We start from the raw sequence: 27391 nt of genomic DNA on the forward strand, positions 1-27391 counted from the left end.
GAATCCATTTAGATATCAAACGAATAGTGATAGCTACAAAATAATATTGATTGATACTTACAAAATATGAAGGTATACATAAAACAGGCGGAAGTAGAAAGCTCAAGAAGATGGCCAGCGAGCAGCGTCTGTCGGTGCACAGCGATGGCCCGTACGATGGGTACCTAAAATGTATTAAATATAATTTCCAATAGCCAACAAGTCAGGCGAGTTTGGAGGAACGCCGCGTGTTTTATTGTACATAATGTCGGCCGCACGCGGCTAGAAACGCACGGCTATCTATAAAGTAGAAATTTAGCGAACATTTAAATTTTACTGTATTAAAAAAGTTTCCATAAAATTATGTGAAAAATAATAAGTAACTATAATCGATAATCGAAGCTCTTCGACCGACATCTTAAGAAACTCTCGCTAAACAGTTGGATTAAGGGCCCGATTCAAAAGGCAATTATTTTAGAAACCGCACGCATTGTGAGGATGTTCCTGTCTCTGCAGCCCTGACCACTGGTTACTTAAGTCATGGGACTCCGCAGCCGGTGGTGCTCCTTTTTTTTACATAATATGTATTATATTAATTTTTGTATTTATATAAATCATGTAAATTATATCATGCAGTAAATAAGCGAATAAAGATATATGGAATAAGTATAATCGTGACATTTTTCGTGAGTTTCGAAGTTACCAAAGTAATTTTTGTAACAAATATATCAAGCAAATCAACATTGAATCTCAGAGCAATAGAAGAATTAATAGCAACGGAAAATCTGTTCTTGACATGTTTCCACTCAATTTACTAGAGTTTGAGAAACGTACAACTAATTTCTTTGGTAAAAATAATGTGATTTTGAAATAGGATACAGAATAATATTATGAAAACAGTTTGTTTTCTTAAAACCAAAATGTTAGCGCCTTTCAAAAATCATGTTCCGTTAATTAATAGACACTGGTTCTGCAAACTTAATGAGAACTTGCTTTTTAGCGAATGCATTTTTCTAGAATGACTTACTTGATAGCTATATACCGCCAAATAGCTAGAGACAATGTGAGTAGGATTGAGGCAGTGTGGAGCAGCTGAGTGAAGTGCATATGGAAGAGCATGTACACCGCCCATGCGTACGGTCGCTCCTCTTGTTGTGGCAACAACTGCAATAGAATTGATGAACATACAAAGTCACATACACGTGAACGAAACATCACGCTGAACAAAAAACAAAGGATAGTATGAAAACGAATCAATAATTTAAGAAATTTATGATAGCAGACGCGATTTACCATTATTGTCTAATTTCGCGCTGTCAATTGTGAAAAAAAATCTCGTCGTTGACCGACTACAAAGTTCTCGCAAAGCTCTTAATTATCTCTTACTCTAGGCGCGGACTTTTATATCCCTCAGTCTTAAGGATTATCCGCCCAGCAAAGTGTATAAATATAAATAGATGAATAAAAAAATAACATTGAATCTATCTCTGATTAAGAATGGATAATTGGGTTTGCGCATTAACTATAACCTATTCTACTTACCATATATCTATAAATGGAGAAGGGCACATATTCTATCATGACAAAGACATCAGCGACAGCAAGCCACTTTAGCAGTCGATTTATAGGGGCGGCGGCGAGGTCCCGCCGCGTCAGCACGGCTACATTGAAAACGTTGGCTAAACTACCGAATAAACAAATCTGAAACAGTCAATAAATTTTCGAACTGTTGCTCTCGTTCCAAATGATCGTTAATCAGACAGTGAATATAAAAAATAGAATAATCAACACTAACAAGAAGCATATGTTTAGTAGTCAAAACTTAGAGTGGGCGCACACGTTTGACTAAACTATTGGACAACTGTTGTGCGATTGTCTATTTCGCAGCCCGTTCAACAGTCGAGTACAACTGAAAATCGAGTAGCGTGCACTTCCATATAAGCTTATAGGAATATATGCGCTACTAAACAGTTGTCTGATAGTTCATTCAAATATGGGCACTCTTAATATAGTTAAAATAAGTCATAAAATCTTACCAGTAAACTGACGTAACCATGAATAGCGTTGTACCCGAGGACGATGTTACGGAATTCACCAGAACAATAGTCCGATCGATCGCATTCTTTGATAACAGTTATATTATATCTGTTCCTCCAATCTTCTAAAGTCCTTAGTAGCTCGCTGATCTTTAAACTCTGGTTGTTACCGTGTTTCAATATAGACATCAATCGGTTATCATCGAACAGACTGAATGTATCGTCGAGAGCGCCACTGTCGTATCTGTGACGGGAATCATCATCAGCCAGCATGTTGACGTTGGCACAAATTTCATAAATTTTTATTAATGATTATTTCCATGTCCATAGTTTTCGTTGTGTAGGGATTGCTGTCCGTATTTTCTGAAATAGAATATTATTATGTGTAAAAGAACTAATGTTATAAACATAAAAGTATGGATATGTATTTATGAATTCTATTGATGACGTTTTTACCTTTGACTAAAATATCGCACAACTGTTGTTCGTTTGTCGATTGTTTCGCATTCAATTCAATTGTTTATTTGCACTAAAAATCGATTAGTGTGCACAACTCTATATAAGCTGATAGGAATCAATTCGCAACTAAACAATTGTGCGAATGTTTAGTCAATGGTATATGCGCGCCCATCTTCTGAACAGGATGAACAGAGACAGATTTCTTTTTCCGGAATAAATCAAAAGAGCTGTCATTTTTAACTTAGTTTTTATTTAATACCCTATAGAAATTGCTTTTGACAACTAATAGAAAATAAAGTTTATCTTAACTCTTTAAGATCATGAAAAAATATTTTGAACTGTGGTTTCAAATAATTTAACTCATTTAAATAAGTATTGTTTTTTGTCGTCAATGCTAATTCATGTTTTTAGCGTAATTATTCTAACTCTTGGGTCAGTAACAAAAAATGTTAAATAATAGTACAAAAAAACATTAACAAACTCACATACATACTTGCAAACGTATTTATTAAACCGCGAAAAACATTATTCTACTATCAGTCAAACAAAAATATAGGTACTGGTTTTCGCCTGCGACGCCCTCCACGTGAAATTAAATAAAAAACAAAAGCATGCCTATGAGTTCTTCCACACTATTCTCTACATCTGTGCTAATTTTCATCGATAAACGTTCAGTATGTTATAAACTCTAACCAAAATCCATTCATCTAACAAAACTTTCGCATTTATAATATTACTAGCTTTCACCCGCGCCTCCGTTCGCATGGAATTAAAAAAAAAGTGAGTAGGCTATGTGTTCTTCCAGACTATCCTCTACATCTATACCAAATTTCATCGAGATCCGTTCAGCCGTTTAGGCTACAAACACTAACTTAGTAGTAGGATTAAGAAGTATAGATCAGAGTGGGGGTCCTGATAGACTATCAAAACGATCCCAGGAAGACGGTAACCTAGAGTGGTCCTTTCTTGCCGTAACATCGGACCCACAGGGAGAGTCTGAGTGCCGAAGGTTCCGGTACCGAGAGGGTTTTAGTAGTTGAAATCCTACATAACCCTACCTTCCCCCCAGAACGCAGGGTATCTTTTGAAGATTTCCCCCCGACACCAAAAAAAAAAGGATTAAGAAGTATAAGATTAGTAATTTCCATAATTAGAAGTTATGAAGAATGTCTACCAGAGATACGTTTAAATACCAAACAGAAACTTCCTTTGGGAAGTTTATAACTTGGATGATATTTAAACATTTTAATATACCAAACTTAATTTAGTACGACCAGACAGTTACAAAGTCGTTTTAATTAGCGATGTTTCAACTTGAACCTATGTATTTAAAGAATTCTTTTTGTTATCATTCTTATTTGAAGTTTTTACTTATACACAAATTATGCAAATATTGTGAATGTGAAAGTTTAGATGGATGGAGGGATGTTTGTTAGAGTTTGTAGCCTAAACGGCTGAGCGGATTTCGATGTAATTTGGTATATATGTAGAGAATAGTCTGAAATATAGACGTCGCGAGCGAAAACTAGGGTAACATAAAGTAAGTACGTGGCTAAGTTACGTATTCGAAGATGTAAGCAGGCCCAGCTGGTTGTTGTCTTATAGATACATAAAACAAATACAAAAGATACCCTTGCAGTGAGAATATTTTATGCATTCTCGAAAAAACATCATTTTACTTAACGCATACGATTACTTAATTTTATAATTTTCCACTAATTATTTATTATTACTTTTATATAACGCTTGTAACATTTTCAATCGATAGCATTTTCTATTAATACGTTTATTTTCTACTAGCTGTCCCCGTGCGACTTCATTCGCATAATATTATGAAAATTTTATTTAGTGGTTTACATGTGTCAAATTATCATTTGCAAATGTCAAAGTGACATGATATTATGACAAACCATGGCAACCTTGCTTCCTTGATGTTGGCAGCAACTTATGGTCTCTTTCCCACATTAGGGTTTTTATCCAAAATATTTACTCCCTAAGTTTAATGGCGTGAAAATATATAGCCTAAAGCGTGACGTAAGTGTAGGGCTTTTCATTAAAAAAAGTATTATTCAAAAATATGCTGTAATTGCTGACATCTTAGGCAACAAAGAAGTGTGTGTTTACGCTTTATTATAATAGTATAGATTAATGTTAGAAACAGCAATATTTGATGTAAAACATAAAACAATAACATTCTACATAATGGTCATTAATTACCTCGTGTAGTTTCGATGTTTCGTAAACTACAAAATTCACTTGTTCATCAAATTTAATTTTCAGTCAGTTAATGTAATTTAATAATCAGTCAATTATATAATACAAAATATAAGCAAATGTAGAATATATAAACGCAATAGTAACTATGATACATAGATTTATTGAATAACAAAAAAAAATCGCTTTGTGTCTTTTCGCAAAAGTATCGGAACATGGTTCTTATTTTACAAAAGTCGTGTCTTCTGAGTAACAATTACTTATAACTTTGCGTCAATTTCAGACTGAGGTCTTGTTATTTGTTACACCGACTGCCCAAAAGAAGGAGGTACTCAATTCGTATTCGTATATATAAATGATGCACAAACTTCAGTTCAAGATGTTAAAGCAAAAAAAAAATGTTTTATAGCTACCAACTTTTCAACAGTTAAAATAATTGTTTTATAAAAATAGTTAAGAAGAAAACGGTCGAAATTAATCGGTAAAATACGTTAGAGTCTCACAAACATATTTTATAACTAGGTATTTGAGATGAAATAATAATGACAGGTGATGTATACCTTAGAATTTGTAAACCTTTAACAACAACTACATTAACTGCCGAATTCAGAGTCCTTAATTGATCATTAATGAAGATACTTAATGACTCTTAGTACGGCCGTTAGACAGTAAAGAATGTTAAGAATTAAAATTGGGTCAACATCGAACGGTCGACCTCAGCTAAACAAAATGTAATTGTGTAAAAGCAATAAAATTGATGCAACCATTAGAATTAGGTCGCTTTGTAATCAAAAAGTATTGCGAATTTAATTCGTCGTACTCACGGCCGAGTCACAAATGCGTGAGAGATTTATGATTCCCACCCAAGGACCTGCTTACCCATTAACCTATTTATCACCTACAAATGACTGTATTTATGAACTCGGAATATCTACTACGGTTAAATGATGTTCTAATAAGGTAATTAAAATGTGCTGAAGTCTACAACTATACCAGTGATTTTTAAACTTTTTATTTGTTGCGGCACATATTTAACGATTTCAAAATTTGGCAGCACACATAGAAAAAGATAAAAATTACTTACTGCAACACACTACATAAATAGTTTATGACAAAATTATGAAAAATTTGGCGGCACAAATAAGTGCCACGGAACAATGGTTGAGAATCACTGGACTATACAAACAAAATATTTCAATCTACAGTTTGCGAACGTATTTTAAATAAATGTTATTTAATTTTATAAACATGTTATGTTATAAACAAGGTCATACGAGTATTACAACTTTCGGAATTAGTTACATTGAAAATCATACTTCATACTAATATTATAAATGCGAAAGTCTAGATGGATGGATGTTTGCCTAGACGGCTGAACGGATTTTGATGAATTTTAGTATAGATGTAGAGGATAGTCGGGAAGGACGAATAGGTTATCCAATTTTGTTTGTTTTTTAATTCACGGGCGAAAACTAGTGTTTAAATAATATTTTTGTACATATTATAAGATCAAATATTATTAATACGTTTAAAGTATTATCGCTAGATGGCTTTATAAGCTACAAAGGTATTAGGAGATAAATACAGATTGAAATTCAAATTAAAAATATCATTTATAATTTTGTTAATAATATGTGGATAAAGCCACTCAACGGAAAACCCGTCTGCAAATATTTTATAAAAATGTTATCGCAGCAATAACCACATGTATTTGTATAACTAATATAAATATAAACATTTTAATTTGTCTTTGCTATTTATCGAGGCGTGATTTTGAATTTTAAATCCAGACGGTGTCAATATTTTGTTAACTTACGTGTTAAGAAGTAATGATAACAGAATGTACCTAATCTGTGTATTTGCACCTTTTAAGAATACAAGTCTTTGAAAGACTTATCCTTCTAAAGTCGAAATGTTCATATTTGTGAGTGTCACTTGAATTTATGAACAACTTTTTTGTAAAAAATTGACAAAATTAAGTAGGCAGTAAGCACATAGGCATGTGTTCTTCCAGATTATGTGCTTACTGCCTACTTATTACTACTTATTTTCTCTATATCTGTGTAAAATTTATCGAAATCCGTTCAGCAGTTCAGGCTGCAAACTCTTACGAACATCCATCCAAATTTTCGCATTTATAACATTAGTGAGATACCAAGTTTTGCCAACATATTATTTATGCGGAGTGCAATGAGGTTGGCCACGTATTACGTGCATAGTCACTTTAGTTTACTAATATCATTAACAATAACAGTAGCAGATCCCGTTTTAACATCTTTGCACGAATAAGCCGGCTCTCCCCGTGTAATACCATGACCTCGCAGAAAACAGGAGTGAAGTGAAAGCAATTCCGAGTTTCGTTTGAAGTCCATTTCTCCTTCAACCCTTTTCTTATGTGGAAAGGACGGGAAGGAAAAGTGGATTTGACGGTGGAGGAGACGCATTGGAAGGGGAAATGTGCTCTTTATGTGCTTCTCCTTCTCCGTCAATTAAGGGTAGGCGATTCATCTGCAATTGCGGATGTTTATGGGCATCGCTAGCTTTCCATTTCGGTGGATTCAGGTGGCCACTTACTCGCTTGCCAACTTATATTATAAAAAAAATAGTAGAGTGTAATAGTTTGCAGGTTCAGAAAACATTAACGCATCGAAATATTTCCCAAGTAATTCTATGACGAAACAATTAAATTACAAGGTATTAAAAACAATAATTTCCGAATCTATTGTCGCCATTGTGTACACAGTTATTGTAAAAACCTCGCGTGACGAATATTTATTTGACTCAGGCGCTTACTGATACATGTAATAAGTATTATTCGTATTTTAGTAGTTTTAAGGAAAACTTTGTCAAGTTCAATGTAATTTATGTCAGTAGAATAAAGTGAACAGTTACGTGGGAAATACACTCTTCTCAAGTAATGTAATGTACATATACTTACTGAAATAAAAGTAGAGTTTTTTTAATGTCGATCTTTGATTAACTGTAGTCACTATAAAATAACGTGACTTTATTAAAGGTCAATACTTCTATACTGATTGGTTTCAACCACAGATAATAAAATATTATTTTAACGATCTCTCTACCTCCTTTTAAAGGAATCATTAAAATAAATTCAAATACTCTCTCAAAACCCTATCCCGAGTAATTCAATGCACATTCATTGGTGAATTGAAATGTACTAAAGAACATATTGTAAAGCTTCCGTTCGTGAAAGGCAATAATATTAACTAAGTACTCACTGTTAGAGTATATTAATTTCAAGTTATACGTCCATAATCAATATATTCCACTAAGTATTTATTTGAATGTAAGTCAGTCAATTAATTCCCAAAAACAGATTATACAAAGTATAAATAATATTGGTCGCATCTAAAGAGATCTGACAAAAGGCTAGCTGTTCCTAGCGACACTGTCCATGCGTTATTATAAAAAAATAGTGTAAATGTGGCTTATTTATAAATAATGTAGCTTTTAAGTTATTTTAATACGCACAAAAAAAACAAATCTATTCTCTTTACAATATTAGTATAAATTTATAGATAAATAAATTAGTTGAGTTTTAACACTGCTTTTAAATCTTACGCAATTGTTTTCTTTTTTGTAAAACCCAGCGGCGCTATCGAGTTACGAAACGCATTTTTGTAATTAACATGTATAAAGTTACTAATATAATAAAAATATCTCAAAATAAACTATGGAATTTAAGTCTAGGAGACGTGATGTGAAAATTTATAAAATGAAATAAAACTGGTTTTTACTATTTTTCAGGTATTTGTAAATAATAACTCGGTAAAAGTGCAATGTATTTTTAAATAATCAGAATGTTCTCATTTATCGTAAAGACGTTAGATAAATGTATGTTAAGAACATTTGAGGACTTCTTTTTTCTACAATTAATAAAAAAAGGAATGTTTTTTTCAACATTTAACAACTTTAAGCATGTTTTTGTGAAACGTAGTCCAGATTTAGTTAGTCTTTTCGTTGTTAGTAAAACAAAACGTGTATGTTTTGTTAATTAATGTTAGATAACAATTAACGAGAAAAGATGTATTTTTTTCTCGTTAATTGGTATCTAATACCTCGTAATAATTCGGTAAGAATTTTTAAGAAGTAAGACACAAGGGACCAAAAAGAAAACTTTGTGTTTATAATTCTCGTCAACTTTAATATTATTAATCTTGATTCAAACATAAAAACGCCTAAATAGAAAAATTTAATTAACGTTTTGTGTTCCTTTTTAGTATACGAAAACTTCTTTCAGTTGTCGTAGTAACAAAATACAGTTGTATTAAATAACCTTTTACTATCATAAAGTAAAACTAAGTAAATTTGAACTATGTAGGAAGAGAAATGCATGAAGCTCAAAAAGTATGTCGTTTCGTTTTAGAGATTCTCTGAATAAGTACGGTCAGTTTCAAAAGGATTTAGAAAGCTATTTCCTTCGTGATGCAAATTTCGCATCTTATACAAGTAAATATTTTTTCTTTGTTGATGACATTCATAAAATGAATGAAGTAGTGCGGTCCGAAAAGATAAAGCAAAAGGATATTCGAAAAATTTCCTTTCCTATTGTATTACAAAATGCTCGAACATAAGTCCACAAAGGAAGAAAATTCTTAAATTATATTATTATATTATATACGTTATACATTATATAACAAATAGTTATTACGTTTCATTGAAAAAGAAAAGTGACAATTACATATATACGTATGAATTCAAACTCAACAATAGAAACGTACTAAATATAGGGATATTTCCAGAGAGTAATATTTCGTTTATCAAAGAAAATGAATTTGCACAACTAAGGTTTTTCCGATTCTTTTGTAGGTAACTACTTAATGTTATAAAAAGGCAGAAATGATTATTTGTTTGCTTGTATTCTACAGTACCAAAATTACTTAACCAATTTCAAAAACTTTGCCAATGAAAAGATATATTGTCACTTAATAACATAAGCTAGATCATTATCATCATCACCAGCTCACTATATGTCCGCACTGCCCTCATTGAGAGAGCCCCTGCTCGGAGCTTATCCTAAGTTAGGGTGACTAGGCCATAGACAACCACGCCTAGCCAAGTGCAGATTGGTTGACTTCACACATATCTTTAAATTTTTCCGCCAATATGTGCAGATTTCATCACGATGTTTTCCTTCACCGTAAGAACGTTGAATGGCGAATGGCGGGTTTCGAACCCAGGAACCGTAGATTACAAGAAAAGTGCTCAAACCCCTGAGCTACCGACGCTCTCAGCTATAAGCTAGATATGAGACGTATATTCTTTGCTACCCAAGCGATGCTGAGGCGGATTGCTAATCATTAGGGAAACATCGCAAATTATTCTCAAACGCCCGATATAACTAGCAAACTTGAAATTAATTAATCTTCAAGCTATTAATCTCTTTGATTGATGTTTCACGCATCAATATTTGTTTACCATTAAACTATTGCATTTATACAACAACTATCTGTTGTGCCCGACTTCGCCCACGTGAAATTAAAAAAATAATAGAAAATGTAACCTTGGTTACTCACTGATAACGTAGCTCTTTAATGGTGAAAGAATTTGTGAAATCGTCCAAGTATTTTTTATGTTACTTTAATACATACAAAATGTATTTTTAACAAATCTTTCCTATTTATAGTACAGATGTTAATGTTATATCGCAATTTATTCGAAAAATAAAATAAGAAACCACTCGGGAATCGCTAAAGCAAAAGCCTGACAAATAGTACGAATGACTACGTGTCTCCATTTCTAAAAGAACATTATTTATTTCGCTAACAGGATTACGAGATTCAAAGTCCAAGCACAATATTGTTGTGCATTCTCACAGTAAGAAGATTTTCCGCACAGAAAATCTGTATCAATTCGTCTCTTCTAGTATAAACAAAATGCAAGTCAAATCTTTTTTACCAAATTATTTTCAATTATGCATTCTACAAGTTTTAAACAATGCAATACAATACAATTTCAATGACCACGTTACATATTTTATGGTATTTTCGCTTCGCCTACCGAATAAAATTAAAATTTTACTAATTCAAAATTCGATTCCAATATTGTATTTTTTAAATGTACTATCCACCTCACATTTATTAATTACGGTTTTTTCCCAAAAAAAAAAAATTAACAGTATAAAGTAAAAAGATAACAGGGAATATAATTACGTATATACTGCTTGTCGCTTAAGCATACATACATTAATACTAGTAACTATGTTCTTCTGTAACAATATCAAAGTCGCTTAGGAATCAGCTAAAACTATCATACGATTAAAGATGGTAAACATACGATTTAGCAATAAATATTCGTGTAATTAATATTTACAATAACATTTTACATTCTGTTATTAAAAACGTACCTTGCGACAGTTCCAAATGTTCAATTAACATTTTAATCTTTTATTCAAAGTATAGATGTAGTTAAAATTCATCGTTGTCACAATAAAATGCGTTGTTTGAAATAGAAGCACTTTCAGAACATATAACAGTTAGCAAACTTATTTTTAAACTAATGTCGCGAACAGAGACGCGACTCCCCGTGCGGCAGTCGACAAAATACTGGAGAATAGGACACTTCGTTTCAAACTGTTCTTTTCTCATCTAATGATTGTAACAAATGTCATACGATGTTATTTATTGCCAGTTTAATCTCACACGCGTTGCAGTACAACGTATAATATCAAAGAACTGAAATGGATAAACTAATTAAGATTTTCAGGGTAAAAATTCCTACCGTAGCGCACTCACTTCCCAAAATTACATCAAATCTGTCCAGTGGGTAGGAATGCATTGAGTACAACCGTTACTCGCTATCATCATAAAAACAAGAATATATCGAATGAATCAATAAGAAAATTGCCGTTCATTTTAATATGCTTAACCTGATTATAAACTGACGACGCACACATTCAGTCAATCCCTAAGTCTAGTCATTTGGCTAAAAGTGCCTAGATAAAAGTTATTACAACACATTACATCTTTTTTTAATTGTATAAAAGTTTTTTGTCCGCTCACAGACTCGCAAACTCGCAGTTTTTTTCTAGTTTGCCCTATGTTATGTAAGCATGAAGTAATAAGCCACTGTTTAAATTAGTGGACAATGTATCTTTTGATATCATAAGTATATCAGTCAGTCGCTAATTATTTGACTGCAGATTATTTATGGCCATGCCCTTTGAACTATAAATCATACGATTATAATCAATAACTACGTTTGTATTAAAAACATACTGTGTTATACGTAATAGACACATCTTACTAATATAAATGCGAAAGTGTAGATGGATGGATGTTTGTTGGATTTTTCCACCTAAACGACTAAACAGATATCGTTGAAAGAGTTGTAGAGCACAGTCTGGAAGAACACATAGGCTACTGCTTTTTGACCGACTTCCCAAAGGAAGGAGGTACTCAATTCGTCTATATGTGTGTTACAAACCTTAGTAATCTCGTTTCCATGATTTTGGCAGCAACTTATGGTCTCTTGCCCGCATTATCCAAAATATTTGCCCCCTAAGTTTATTGACGTGAAAATGTATAGCCTAAAGTTTGACGTAAGTGTAGGGCATTTAATTAAAAAATGGATTATTCAAAAAATGTGCTGTAATTGCTAACATTTTAGGCAACAAAGAAGTGTGAGTTTACGCTTTATTATAATAGTATAGATAGTATAGATAACATATAGTTATATATTGCAGTCTTTGTTGTGTCAAAGAGAATGTAAGAAATGACAATATATTTTAATAAAAGTTTCAGTGCAGTGGAGTTCTAGGGAAAGGCATGATTGACAATTAACTGCTCTACCATTACGTTATTTGGCAGCATCACAGAGACGTATTTGTAACATAATATAAATTGAACTACAAATTGTAGCACAGATTACGCTGAGTAAATGCTTAGTTTAGCTTGAGCCAAATATATTTTATAGATTAGATATACATTTTAGAGCTCTTCAGATTTCCAATATATTGCACTGATGACGTAAAATAAAGAAATATATTTATTACTAGCTTTTGCCCGCGACGTCGTCTGCGTGAAATTAAAAATAACTAGTGAGATACGAAAAAAGTAGCCTATCTTCCTCAGAGATAATTTACCTTTCTAAAGATGAAAGAATTTTTAAAATCGGCCTAGTAGTTTCTGAGCCATTACAATCAAACAAAGTTTTCCTCTATACCTACAATATTGGTATAGATTTAAAGTGTCTCTTCCCAGAATTTAGTTGTAAAATGTTTACGACAATATGATTGAAAGTTTTTAAATTAGGGAAAATTACATACCAAACTTTTGTTGTCTAATTTCTGTTGTACAATATTAATTTCTTTGATAACATAAGATCTGAAAGTGAGCACGGCTCAATTCTCTTTCATAAGTTTCGTAAAGCCAACATTAAGAAACAAAGCGTTTTGGTCTCGTTTCAAAGTAAAGAAACAAGATTCCAAAAAACTTTACTGAAAAGTTCGGAAGCTTTTAAGGCTTCGTTATTTGTATATTCTTTTGTACGTTTAGGCAATAAAGAAATTCAATTGTAAAACGATATTTAACAGTCAGTTCTATAAAAACTTTTCATTTTGTCTAGAATATATTCCTCTCCAATTTAAATTCGATGTTTACACAAGTAATTGTTTCATTCGAAGAACACAAAGCAATTTAATACGTTTTAATAGTCTATTTGAGACAACGTTAGTTAACGTCAGAGAAAAGATGCCTGTAATATGTCACATGCCTAAATTAAACTTGCGATAATGCTGGAATGTTCTGCAAATGCTGGTATGTTAAAATATTGCCAACTGATGTTTTTACCTATACAATTCGACTGTTTAGTGTAAACTGAAGGTGATGTAGGCTTTAAAACAGGTGCTTTTTTTATTTTCAACTAGCTGTTCCCTTGCGGCTTCATCCGCATTAATTTATAAAAAAATATTGTTTACATTTGTCAAATTCTTAATTACAAATTTGAAAATACCAATTACCTTACTATGGCCTTGATGTTGGCAGCAACTTACAGCCTCTTTCCCACATTAGGGTTTTTGTCTAAAATATATACCCCCTAAGTTTATTGGCGTGAAAATATGTACCCTAACGCATGACGTAAGTGTAGGGGTTTTTTTATAAAAAAAAAGTATTTTTAAAATATATGCTGTAATTGCTGATATCTTAGGCAACAAAGAAGTGTGTGTTTACGCTTTATTATATTAGTATAGGTGAAGACTTGTATATCAGCTATTTATTACAAAGTAGGTATAGTGGTAATTAAATTCCACAACCAATGATAGGTCCTCACTAATAGAAATATTGTACAAAAATGTTATTGCGCGAATGAACAATAGAAAAACAGAAAGGTAAACAAAAAAATACAAATTAGTTACATAGTTCACTCATATTTTTACTTTGACAACCGTAACGAAATGTGTACATAGTTATATAACCGTGCGATTTGTTGGCGCCGGTCTTTATGTGCAGAATGTAAACATATAAATTTAAAATGATGATATAAAATATTACAAACCATTACTGCAGAGAGGTTACATTACACTAATAAAGAGAGACGAATTGTACTTTTGTATGTAACGAATATACTCTAAAATTAACTTATTAAAACAATTCTTTACCTCTGAAGAATTTCGTATTGTTCCTTAGTAATATAGGCTATGTGTCAATATTTCTTTAATTTCAAAACATAGTTTCAACCTGCATAAAGTTGTTTCTCGCACCTGCATAAAATAAATAACTAAGTTGAAATAATCTTATTGTACGAGTGAGTTATTCAATAAATCTATATCCGTCAATACCTTTTCGATTGGATGAAACAGCATACTACCAGCCAACAATAATATAGATAACTGCAAAACAATGTTTTATGATATCCTCCAGCACATTGTGTATTCTATGCAAATTAAAAGAAAGCATACACTGTCTATAAAAAAATCCTATCAACTTTGAATATTCCAATTCAATCGTTTCCATTGATTTACGATAAATGTATACAATAGACAATGTTAATGAACTTTCAACAATAAAGTTTTGATTTTCTAAATCTATCTAACAATGTTAAGTACTTGATACTTGGTAATAAAGTTCTCTTAAATATACGTCATAACTGGACGGAATAGACGGAGACAGTTTGTGACCAGTTTAATAGCATTTTGCATATGAAGTACTCGTAGACAGATTCAAAAGCATCTAAGCATACCATTAAGAAGTTTAAGGTCGAATGTAATACGGTCGGTTCGCTTACGAAACATCATGATTTTTAATTTTGTTATCTCAGTATTATTTTTGAAGAAAGAATAACAATACGTTTTTGTATAAAAGTATCGACAGCAAAAGCTAAGATAAATTCGTTAATTTCGTTAAATTTGAAGAGCAAGGACATTTTATTATCAATTTTCCGTTCAAATTGTCTTCATTTTAGGACTATAACGTTTTCAAGCGGAAAAATGTCAACAATGTTATTTTGTAACATTAACGTAGCTTGACGTTTATAAATATTTAGATTTCCGAGTGATCACTTAAAATATTAGCTATTTTTGCTAGAAAAATAAAATGACTTTAACGTATCTAGTAATATCGAAATTAGAAGTATTCAGCCATTGAATGGGTCTTTAAACTCTAACAGCATAAGTAAATAAGAAGTCAAACTTTATCAATTAAAAAGTTCATTCAAAGTTTACGAGTGGAGATGAAAAGTTTATTTCTTTTAAAATTTGCACTGTTAATTGTGTACATACAAAAAGTTGTTTAACTGTTGGAATATAACGCTATAAAGATTGTCTAAAACAAAAGAATAAAAAAGGCGAAATTTAAAAGAATGGAGAAAAAATCTTTGATTTTAAAAAGAGAGTGCTTGCTTGAATGGAAACTTGTTTTGTGTAAGAGTTTAAATTTTTAATTCAGTATGTATTCATTAAGACGTTTCGATTCAGTAAAGTAACATGATATATGTGTGATCATTATACTTACCTTACACCCTCGTAAAAAGAGGCAGAATTTATTAGTACGATGTCGACTCTATGCTTAGTCCTTTTCTCTATACAAGCATATTAGAAATGCCTACAAATTGTTTGTCGATTAAAAAGCAACAATAGTCTATCGATGGGCATCACTCATCATAATGTTAATTTGCATTCCCTGTTTTGTCATGCATATAAATGCATTTATATTATTAGCATTAGGATTTGATTAGATTGCGCACAGATATTGCGTAATTCTAATAGACATTGTTGATGATAATGAAAATTTCTACTCTTCAGTTAGAAATCCGGAAATGCTCTTAGTTCACAACTAATTTCTAAATGCATTTTTATATAGTACACTGTAGTACAAGCAATAAAATTTTCGGTACATTACAATAACCGACAATTGTATGCGAAATTGTGTATTTTATTGACCGACTTCCCAAAAAAAGGAGATACTCAATTCGTCTGTATGTTTTTATTTTTTATTTTAGTATTAAATGACATAGTAGCGCGTGTTAAATCTTTCTAATCTTATATTACTAATTTTACTAATAATATAAACGGGAAAGTTTTGATGGATGTTTGTTAGAGTTTATAGCCTAAACACACTATGAAATAACACATAGGCTACTCACTTCTGTTTTGTTTTTTTTTAATTCCACGCGTACCGAATTGCGGGCGCTAGATAGTAAAAACATAAAGTAGTATAGGACTGCAAAGTAATAAATAATTTATAGATTTCTCTGTTCTATTCCTAACGCAGAGGACCGACCAATGAATAAAACATTGGATTCCATATAAAATTGCAGAAATCTGTATGTAGTGATATATTATTTTTACGCCTCTGTACCATTAATTTCTGTTAGTTCCAACGTGTTGTAGATGTCAATTGATACCGGTAACTATTAGTTAAAGCGCTTACCAACACAATCTTTACTTACAATTCTCACACACTCAGAGTATATAAATGGTTTTCTTAGGAATCGATTAGTGTCTATCTATACTATACTATTATACTATATATAAAGCGTGTAAACACAAACTTCTTTGATGCCTAAGATGTCAGCAATTTCAACATATTTTTGAATAATGCTTTTTTTTTTAAATAAAAAGCCTTACGCTTACGTCACGCTTTATGCTATATATTTTCACGCCATTAAACTTAGGGGTAAATATTTTGGATTAAAGCCCTAATATGGGAAAGAGACCATAAGTTGTTGCCAACATCAAGGAAGATTGCCGACGTTTTTCATGTCATGTCACTTTGACATTTGCTATTGATAATTTGACAAATGTAAACAATAAAATAAAATTTTCGTAATTCCATGCGGATGAAGCCGCACGGGAACAACTAGTTTCTTGTAATAAATCTAAACCATATTCAATTAACTAAGTATAAACGACCAGAAAATTATGTATGTACTACGATTTAAGTGATTCCGAAGCGTTAGATCGTGATCACGCGTGTAAAGGAATCGTGAGTTAAAGAGGAACCCTTCTGATGGCGTCAGGTCGGTGACGTTGACGGCATACTGAGAGTTATATTAGCCACGCCGCTGACACTGGGACGCCAACTTATCCTGCTTTGCATATAATGAGAACGCTCCGCCAAACTGTTATTGTATCCGATATTAATCGAAACAACAATGTCTTTATGTATATTTTTATGGCGTTAGTGCTTTAATAAACTGTTGAAATTTCATTGAACTTTTACTAACTATCTTTAGTTATTTTTGTTTTTAAGTAACCACGACTTTTCGATGAAAATTGATCCGCCTACAGTACACCCACTCCCTCATTAAGGTCTCTTGTTTCTTCGAAGCAAAATATAAAGAGATTATTTTTATTTATTCCAAGCTGAAATGAAAGCATTGTATAGTATCAAGAAAACATTATATTAAAGTACGACGACACTTTGTTATGACTTGTATTAGTTATTCATGCTGCATACGGCTTGGCTAATTAAGTGCTATAGAAATGCTTAATAGGATTCTTGCCTCTGTTAATCACTGAACTTTAAATGAATTTAAATTTAGAATTAATCTTTCGTTTGTTACCCGAAAGCTTTTGTTTTCCTTTTCTATATTGTTATGCTGTCAGGTCGCTTCAGTATTTAACCAACTTTAACGTTTTCTGGATGTCATATTTTCATAAAAATCCACATCCATGGTCTGACGGATAGATAGACAGACACTAAATTAAAAATAAAACAGTAAATTCCTCCAAATCTTTTAGTAGATAGGCGAATTTATTGTAGGGTCAATCGATATGTAATTAAAAAAAACAACATATTTTATTAATTGTGGCAAATGGTTGACAGTGCCGTATGTGACAAAAATACTTTATATACTAGAGTGTAAGTGTACGCCGCTATAGGTAGGCCTTCCTAATGAACTGGAGGTTGGTCATCGGAGGGTAGTAGTTGGGCAAACCCCACATAACCCTGTATTCCCCCCCAGAAGGTAGGGTACGTTTTCCCCACGCTACCAGAAAAATTAAGTTGGCTTAAGAAAAGATAGATATAGGTTAGGTAAAAGATTTAAACTAAACTAACTCAAAGTTATTCTATCTCATTGACATTATTTAATTATGTTTACTTCTATAGTAATGTTGTATAGAGGAAAGTTTTGTATTTTTTTTACGTATAGAAATAACTCAAAATCTACTAGACCGATTTTAAATTTTCATTTACCATTAAACAGCTACGCTTTCACCGAGTAACATAGGCTATATTTTTTTAATTTTACGAGGACGAAGTCGCTAGCAACAGAGTATAACTATATGTAACTATATACTAAATATACTTACATTAGAAGTTAGCCCTTACGATTACAAATAAAACAATTGTCCTTATAACACGCGCGAAAACATTTTAGTAATCGGAAAATGGTGCGAAAACACTTGTAGGGAGGTAATGGAGCGGCCGCCGGCCGGTGCGAAAGATATTGTCGTACTGACCGGCTCTATTCTATTACTGGCTATACTCTCTTATACCTAACGTTTTTATTAGAATACGTACTTAGATCTCCATTTAATTGATGTATTTTTGTAATATATTACGACTGGTGACACTTAATTATCTAACTAGAAGTTATATGCGAGGTAACCTAAATATTTAAAACACGTCTGTACGACAATGTTTTGTGTTCTTTAAGAAAAAATAAGTAGATTTATTTTATTTTTCTGCTATGAAATAGTAGAATAGTGACCAGTACACGGAAAAAAGCTAACAAAAAAGTAATTGTTTAAATGTCACTTTTAAGTTGAAAATTAAAAAAGTTTTGAGTTAATAATGATTTTGTTTTCTTCAAGCAGTTTCTTTTAGATCTAAAATAAAAGTAATACAAAAAGTGTTTCCTCTCTCTCATTATTCTTAAGTGAGAAATTGAAACAATTTTTTGAAGAAAAGGCCGTGTTGAAATATTAGTTGAAACTTTATAGTCTCGAGTTGGTTTAATTAAATAACCTGGAAGAGCTTAACCGGAAGTCGCTGTTTCAAAATGTCTGCCACAGCGTTAATAAACTTTGTCAGACTGTTAGGAAATTTGAAAATAAAAAACAGATAAATTACAAATAATCAAACATTTTTTACGCATTTCATTAACTATTTAAATACTGGCTGAAAAATTTAAGTTAATATTATATTTGAATTACTTATAATTCATTATTGAAAATTTTACAAGTATCAAACAAGATTTTCTTGATAAAACTGGGCGAGAAAATGGCTTTGTTGATGTTTTATGGATAAACGATAACAGTTTTGCGGTAAAATTAATTAAATTTTATGCGATATTAAATACTTAACTGGTGCTTGGATAATTAATGCTAAAGGAAACTTTAAGCCCATTGTGAAGGCTTGCGAGGACTTTATCAATATAATTACAACTTTCCACTAAGTATGCCTAAGCGTATCTCAAATTAAACATAGCTTTAGTGTAAGTATAACCGCTCGTTCAACAATTAACACTAACTTAGATAAGTATAACCTTAAAAGAATCAATCTTCGCACATGAAAACATTAAATGCAAACAATCCTTATTTTCTATCAATTATTTTTATTAAAACGCAACTAGTGTTAAAATATTTGTAAAATTATTAATACGAGTAGTATATGAAATTTCTGTGCATTACGTAATGTGTCATGCTGCCGTACTGTTGGCTTCGAATACAATAATGTTATGAATACTGCAGTGATAACAAGAGAGCACAGAACACTGCTGGGATTGTCTCATGCTCTATTGTCAACGTGTTCCGTAAGCAAAAATGATTATTGGAGTATTACAATGAACTGTTACACCTGAGCCGTGAGATCATTAAACACAGAACAAGAGACTGCCTATTTTGATCGGGTAGTTCTTAAAACGATATTTGTAACTAACTGACCAAGCATGCGTTGTCTAGATTTATTTTATTTTTAACACACCTTTATAACTATTAATATTTTCGTAATTAAATCAGAAAACATCATTGAATATAATTAAATTTTAAAACATTAAGTATGTCGTTAAATTATTATTAAGGCACAAATGTTCACTGACTAAAAACACCCCATTAAAATGTTATTCAAATCTGTTCAGTGGTTTTATGGTATACGATATATAACACAAACTCATAAACATTGATTTTAATTATTTAGACCGACGTATTCATTAACAAATACGCGCAAAATTTACCAACAAAACATACTTAAACATCATTGTGTAACTTAAATTACGCAGTATACTGTATTCCCGAAAGACTGAAATAAAATCAATGAAAACATTATTCAGCAATCTGAAGATATAAATAATTCAAAGTTTCCGTTGCGATAATCCCTTACGCAGTCCGAGCGAAGCTGAAATAAGAAATCCTAAAACGTAGCGTTAATTTAAGCGATCTGAGAATAGATCAACTACGGCTAAGACTGTTTAAATGTGTGTACTTGGGGAGGGGACTTGTGTACTTTCCAATGAATATTTGTGTTTGTACTTTTCTGTTTAGTCGTGTTATCTGTAAATCGCGTGTACATAAATACCAATATCCTTTCTATTCGGCATTTCTATAGTTTAAAGAGTTTAACCACTTTTGCAATTACATCTTTTAGATTAAGAATTTTACCACTTGAAGGCAACGCACCCCAATGTTTGGAAAAACATTACTTAAACTTCGTGTGCACCGTAGAGCATACTCGTAATATTGTAAGCAAGGGGATGATGGAGGATATAAAGTTACCAATTTGATGCCCATCTGACCAGCAGGTCTGGCTTTGTCGGTAGAAATCGAATCAAGTCTAGATCTGTCAAGTCTATATGCGCCAGCGATACTGCCTGCAGATGCATCCGTGTACAGCATTATTGTTGGATGGAAGGATGTTTGTTAGAAGTTCCTATAAGGATCTCGATGAAATTTGGCAAAGATGTAGAGGATAGTCTAGAAGGATACATAGACTACTTATTTTTCGCGGAGTCGCGGGCAAAAGCTAGTTGTTTCATAAACCACATGCACGTGCGGTGAACGTGATAGAATACGTACACAGAAACATGCTGATTTCTCTTACATTTGTAAAATGTTTGTTTTACTTTATTTTTAGACACACTTCTGCCGTAGCAACCAGTCGGTCCGCCATAAATTCTAAAAACGGCTTACGATTTCTCGAATGCTCATTTTTCGGGCACGTTATAAACGAATGTATTGACAAAATGTTTCTAGCAAATACTCATTATCTTTTGTTAGCATTGATAACAGACTGATGGTAATAAATTTGCGAAAATGTCTACTGATTTAAAAAGAGAGTATAATAAATTATAACTTGTACGCGTGGTTTAATTTTGTATTTATTTAGGCGAATAAACAATTTAGAGTAGTTCCAAATAAAAAAAGTAGGCAGTAGTCATTTGATTCGAGGTTCTATATAGCATGAATGTACCAAAGATTTTTATCTTTTTTAATTACAATATGTACGTAAAACATCAACGCGAGATCACGTCAGATTACGTACATCTAGAGCAGATGTCAGACGCTGATTATTGGACATGAAGGTCTATCACGAATATTTGCGTATTCGTAACATCATCAACTAAATTTGTAGTAGATTTGATGGTGTGCTTATCGCCTGGTAGGGTCACTGCAGAAAAGTAATAAAAATTTGTTAATACAGTTACTAAAACGTTCTTAATATTCGTGACACCCCCACCTTAAGGTGGTCTCCGAGCTCTTTGGAGGAGACATATAACGAGCTGATGATGACGATTATGTTGCGGAGGCGTAAATGTACTAGTAAAACTTGGTCGAACAATCAGAAAGTTTAGGATTTTAAATGCTTTTCTGGACTTTAATAAAAATCATAAATATTTAGACCTAGGGCGGATCGCTAATACATTGTAACATTAGCTAATTAATAAATAAATTGAGACTAAAACATTATCATTGGAGTAATGAACACACAAAAAACTAGGCGCGGCAAGAAAGTAAACAAGCTTTGTGTAGCTTTACTTATACATTGACTAGGTAAGCTAATTAAGCTGCACTGTTTGTAAACGTCAAGGAAATTAATAAAACTTGAATACACAGCTTCTCCAAGTTGTATCTTACATTTTTTATATTAAGAAACCTACCAACGTCTTGCCCGAGATAGATTTATATTACACTTTTTCAGCTACTATTAAAGTCTCCTAACCTCCCCAACAAGACGTATTCAAATAGTAATTTTGCATTTTCAATTGAATTTTTCTTATTATAACCGAATTTGTTATAACTTAACTTTTAACTTTAATTGTTAATTGATTTGTATTTTTGTATGTATTAAAATAACTAAAAGTATTACGCCGATTCCAAAAAATCTTACACCATTAAAAAGCTACGTTATCTGTAAGTAACTTGAGGCTACATTTTTTATTGTTTTTTTAATGTCACGCGGGCGAAGTTACGAGCAACAGCAAGTTCTTAATAACTGAATTAGTTGTCCGTCAGTCTTTATCCACGAATAACGATACTAAAGAATCTAAGCTCTGTGTTAATTCTGGATATCGTGGATTTTATGACATCAAAGTGAAAGATTTATTAAAACCAGTCTACTAGTTTTACAGATTAAATAAGCAGTCGTTTCCTAAAGCTATTGTCTATTAGGATTTATCAATGAAAATGAAATCAACGGAAAATAATACAATCATAACACATTTTCGTTTAAGAAAACATTTAACGATTCAACTTTTTAAAAACAAAACACAAAAGAAAAATTTATTACTTACAGTATAATCCATCGATTCTGTGACGTATATAGCGTTATTAATAGATTAACACGAACTCTTGTAGTACGAGGAAAAGCGTAACAATTTCACTCAATCACAAACTTTCCGGTAACCTCGCAAGTCGTAGCAAACGGCGTTTCATACGACAGACTTCGCCGCACTGGCCGCTTGGCTGCGGCCGCGGTTTCGTGCCCACACTGTGATACAATGCGATTTAAATAGTTTCATAATAAACCTATTGAATAATCAACTTTTTCTATTTCAAACTTTTATAATAAAAAATACTGCTGTATACTTGCAATAGAGCCGTACTCAGAATAGAGATTTTTTTGCTATGTCAAAAATTACGGATGCTTCCCGATTGCACTTTAGCACACCGAATGATATATTTATAGAGTGAAAAAGACACAAATGCAATTAGTAATACATTACATGAGATATGATGATCAACATATTTAAGTAGTAGTTTAGTATTCTGTTGCTCGCGACTTCGTCTGCGTGTAATAAAACAATATTAAAAAATATAGCTATAAATATATACTCACAGATAAATTACCTTTCTAATGGTGAAATAATTTTTAAAATCGTCCTAGTAGTTTTTGAGTAATTTCAATACATACAAAAAAAGAAATATTTCTTCTTTATAATATTAGTATATAGATGATACATTAATTAAAAATGTTACTGAAGCTGCAATTAAATTGCATCGAGAAATTAAAAGCACTCTGGAACTATTTTAAAAAGATATTCTTTGAAGCTTTAAGGAGTGAACAATGTTTTATAGAAATATTGTTCATATTTTGCCTTTTATAGAAATAATAATACTGGATGAAAGTGGATTGCTGACATTGTAGTCTAAACTTTAAACATAGAAATATCGCAAGCAATCGGTGAAAGGAAAGAAGTAGCGAGTGATATAAAGAAGTCAAGAAATCATAGTTCTATCTCTATAAACTCTGTTAACGTCTGCAAGGTTCACTGTTAAAGATTGTCACCGAATATTAGGACCTCCTAAACGAATTGATTTGTTATGAAAAGTCATGTTTCATTTGATTGTTACTTTTCTTTTTGAATGTCACATACATTTTACTGGTTTTTCAGTTAATTAATGATTGTTTCCCTTATTGATTCGTTATAAGAATGAAATAAAACTTAAAATACACAAAGATAAATTAGACCAGACAACACGTCTTATTTGCTATGTATTATTTGTTCTGAGATAAAAAGTCTGTGCGTATACAAACAAACGTCCGTGTTTTACGCAAATTAGTGCTCGTTATCAAAAGATAACTAAATGCATGTTTTATTCATAACCAATTCTTTAACGTCGCTAACTGAGATACTACAAAATAATCATTACTTTTCCGTTTCCGACAAAGAAAATAATCATGTAACCCAAAAGATAACGCCTTCTGCATACTTCAACCAAATTTAATTAGGGTTTATTTCAAACACTAGATAAAAGCATGTAAAATGCAATGAATACAATACTAACCGCTTTCCTTACTAGTTGGGCGAGATTTCTACAGCGCTCTTTTTACCATGCTTTAGACAAGTTTAACCGACTTGGTAGATTGAGTAATTCGCTGATTTCGGCACCCTTTCTTGTGCAGCGCCCTGGGCGGTCGTTCGACCGAGCCCTAATTTAACATTGTCACCGGATATACAAATAAAAAGAACCATGACTCGACTGAACCATCATTCTGTTGGCATTCGATTTCAAAGCGCTCTTTCTTTCTATTTTCTTGAATTATTTTAAATTTAGCGATAGATCCTCAGCTTACATGTGTAATATTCTCACAAAGTAGTCGTTAAAACGCGGAGACTAAATATTACTTGACTTAATTGCTTCATAAATTCACCCAAAAATTGTTTCAACAGCTACTAAATCTTTGAAACGATCCAGCATAAATCTTAGACGCTAAATGTGGATTATGAGTTAGTACATTTACATGTTTCATATGAAGAAATACATATAGTTGTCTTTTTTATGCGTGTTTTTAGAATTATGGGTTTCAGGTTTGAGCTTACTAACTTTAAATTAAATATCTTTAAAAGTTGTAACTTGGCCAAACATTTACAGTAGAATAAATAATTTAAAAGGTACAGAGTCTAGAAAATTACAGTGAAATTTTTAGTCAACCTTACATATATTAAAAGGGAATGAAAAAGAAGATTTGAATAGCAAGGGGTATCTATCGATAGTTTATTTTTTTAACCATATGTTTATAGATTTCCTTGTCGATAGTTTTAGTGTTAAAATTATGCCATACCTGTTTTTTAAGAAGTCTGTGAGAACAATCTTCCAAGTTAAAATTGCTTAGATATAGTAGATGTGTTAAATTACATTCCTATTGAATTCGACTATGCAAATAAATGAACACATTTAAGTTTTAACATAGAGCACTTCATAAAACTACATAGTAATAGATTATAGTTCGTTGTAGAAACGCCGACAAGCCCGAGAGATACGCCAACACTGGCAGCTTCTACGTAAAGAGATTAAAAAATATATAGAGGAAGCTTAGTTGAAAATATCGATGAAAAAATATTGTTCACTATGCCTTGTCTATCTATTTCTTAAAAGTCTTCGTACGTACTGCATCTGTATCTATAGGTACACTGTACAACTGCGTAACTGATGCTTTTAAACTGCTCGTTGTAATAAAAACCTTTTGTAAACCAATAAAGTAATAGTAGTCAATGTATTATATAAGAATACAAACGAAAGCAAACGTTATAACGGTGTGTGGTCACAAAGTTTCATTTGAGTTTTATTATCCGACTATCTCAGGAGGGCAATCTTTTTCGCGCGTGTGTTAGGGGTTTTAAGTTTGCGGGTACGACTCGACCTAAGCCTTCTTATATCTACATACAATTCTTCATGCTGGTTGTACTGTGCGCCATACAACCGAATCTTCAAAACTTCAGATTTTCCAGTCATATTCGTTCACACTTTCGGAGATAGCAAGGTTAATATTGACAGATTACGTCACGAAGAACATCATCTTTAAGTTTCACTTTGGACTTTTGTACTCTGATTCGATCCGAAAATCAGTTTAGAACAGAATAAATAAATTGCATCGTGCATTATTAATATTACGATATAATAACACACGATAAAATGCTGCAAAATTCAATGTGACACGAACGATATTCCAAAAACTCGGAATATTTATTACTCTGTTAACGCAATAAATATTAATATCGAAGAGTAAGAGAGTAATGGAATAAACATTTTAATGACAATTTCAGCATCGCGTTTATTGATCACATAGGTGAACTATAGGTCAATTATTACTAATTACAAAAGACCAACTTTTTCGTTTGTGCAAAAACTTAAAAACACTTTATGTTAAGACAAAACACACTTTAGAACAATGTTATTCGTTATGTTTTCACAATGTTTACGCAAACATTGTTGTATGTTAATTAGTACCGCCTTATAAACAGTTTAAGCTTTGTTTATCTTCTAAAATAATGCTTAACTTGAAAACTTTTGTGTGCTACGGTAATACGTTAACAAAATAAACGCCTGCATTTTTATGCGTTTCATAACCAGTGTTAGCTTTTTAACTATTTTGATGTATTCTGTATTCTTTTAAGCTATTTAGTCTGTGCTATAAATCAATACAATTTATCTTTATTGAAAATATCAATACAAACTTTGTAATTATGATGCAACGTATTACTTAAATATTTATTTCGTAATTTTAAAATGTAAGAATTCCCTTTGTTATGTTAATAAACGGACAGTAATCAGATGTCAGAAATAAAGGTGTGGTATTAAAGCGGCTACACGACGGCCATATTGGTAAGGTTATTGTGTACAAATTGGAAGAAAACATAAGAGCTAAAGAAGACTATATTTTACTATAGCATGATATGGCTGTGGCTCCTATACCAGCAACAAAATAACTCAAACCCGTAACCCTGAGGATTAGGCAGAAACCACTTACCTCCATTAAGCTCGATCCTAATACACCTCACTTGTTTTTTCTATTATACAGTTATAAATCTACGCATAGATGCTTATCGTTTTCCAATGTTTTTTATTCCACACATAACCATATACCTGACTTGTAGCAATTCAGTGACATCATACAATTTAACATTACCATTCCGTAACTATTCCCATTATACAAGTCAAAGGAGCCACAGGAATTTAGTAGTTAAATTAAATTCACCACTGCAAGTGCTATTGTGGTGAGCATAACGTGCCGCCTGATTACCTTGTTACCTTTAGCGTTCTATAACACTTCAATATGAACGGTACACTATTTCTGTTAAATTGAAATTTAATTAGACGATTTTTATCATCAGGCAAAACTTGTGCAATACATGCACTTCAAACAATATTTAATAGGCTCACCTAGACCGAGTTTAAATCATACTAATATCATAAATACGAAAGTCTGGATGGGTAGATGGATGTTTGTTACAGTTTGTAGCATAAACGGATTTCGATGAAATTTGGTATAGATGTAGACGATAGGCTGGAAGAACACACA

General features: G+C 32.0%; 1 protein-coding gene across 1 annotated transcript in view; it reads right to left on the reverse strand.

Annotated features, from left to right (window-relative positions):
* Nucleotides 1–23054, reverse strand: part of LOC106102117 (probable G-protein coupled receptor 139) — a 25519-nt gene extending 2465 nt beyond the window's left edge. The window contains exons 1-5 of the mRNA XM_013281526.1: nucleotides 22881–23054; nucleotides 2016–2378; nucleotides 1522–1680; nucleotides 1007–1143; nucleotides 58–164 (exon numbers count right to left, since the gene is read on the reverse strand). Of these exons, the coding sequence (XP_013136980.1) occupies nucleotides 58–164; nucleotides 1007–1143; nucleotides 1522–1680; nucleotides 2016–2288 (676 nt within the window). The 5' untranslated portion in view covers nucleotides 2289–2378; nucleotides 22881–23054. The remainder of the gene's footprint in view (nucleotides 1–57; nucleotides 165–1006; nucleotides 1144–1521; nucleotides 1681–2015; nucleotides 2379–22880) is intronic.
* Nucleotides 23055–27391: the final 4337 nt, after the last annotated feature.

This window comes from Papilio polytes, unplaced genomic scaffold (assembly GCF_000836215.1).
Source record: "Papilio polytes unplaced genomic scaffold, Ppol_1.0 DF823923.1, whole genome shotgun sequence".
Classification (NCBI taxonomy): Eukaryota; Metazoa; Arthropoda; class Insecta; order Lepidoptera; family Papilionidae; genus Papilio; species Papilio polytes.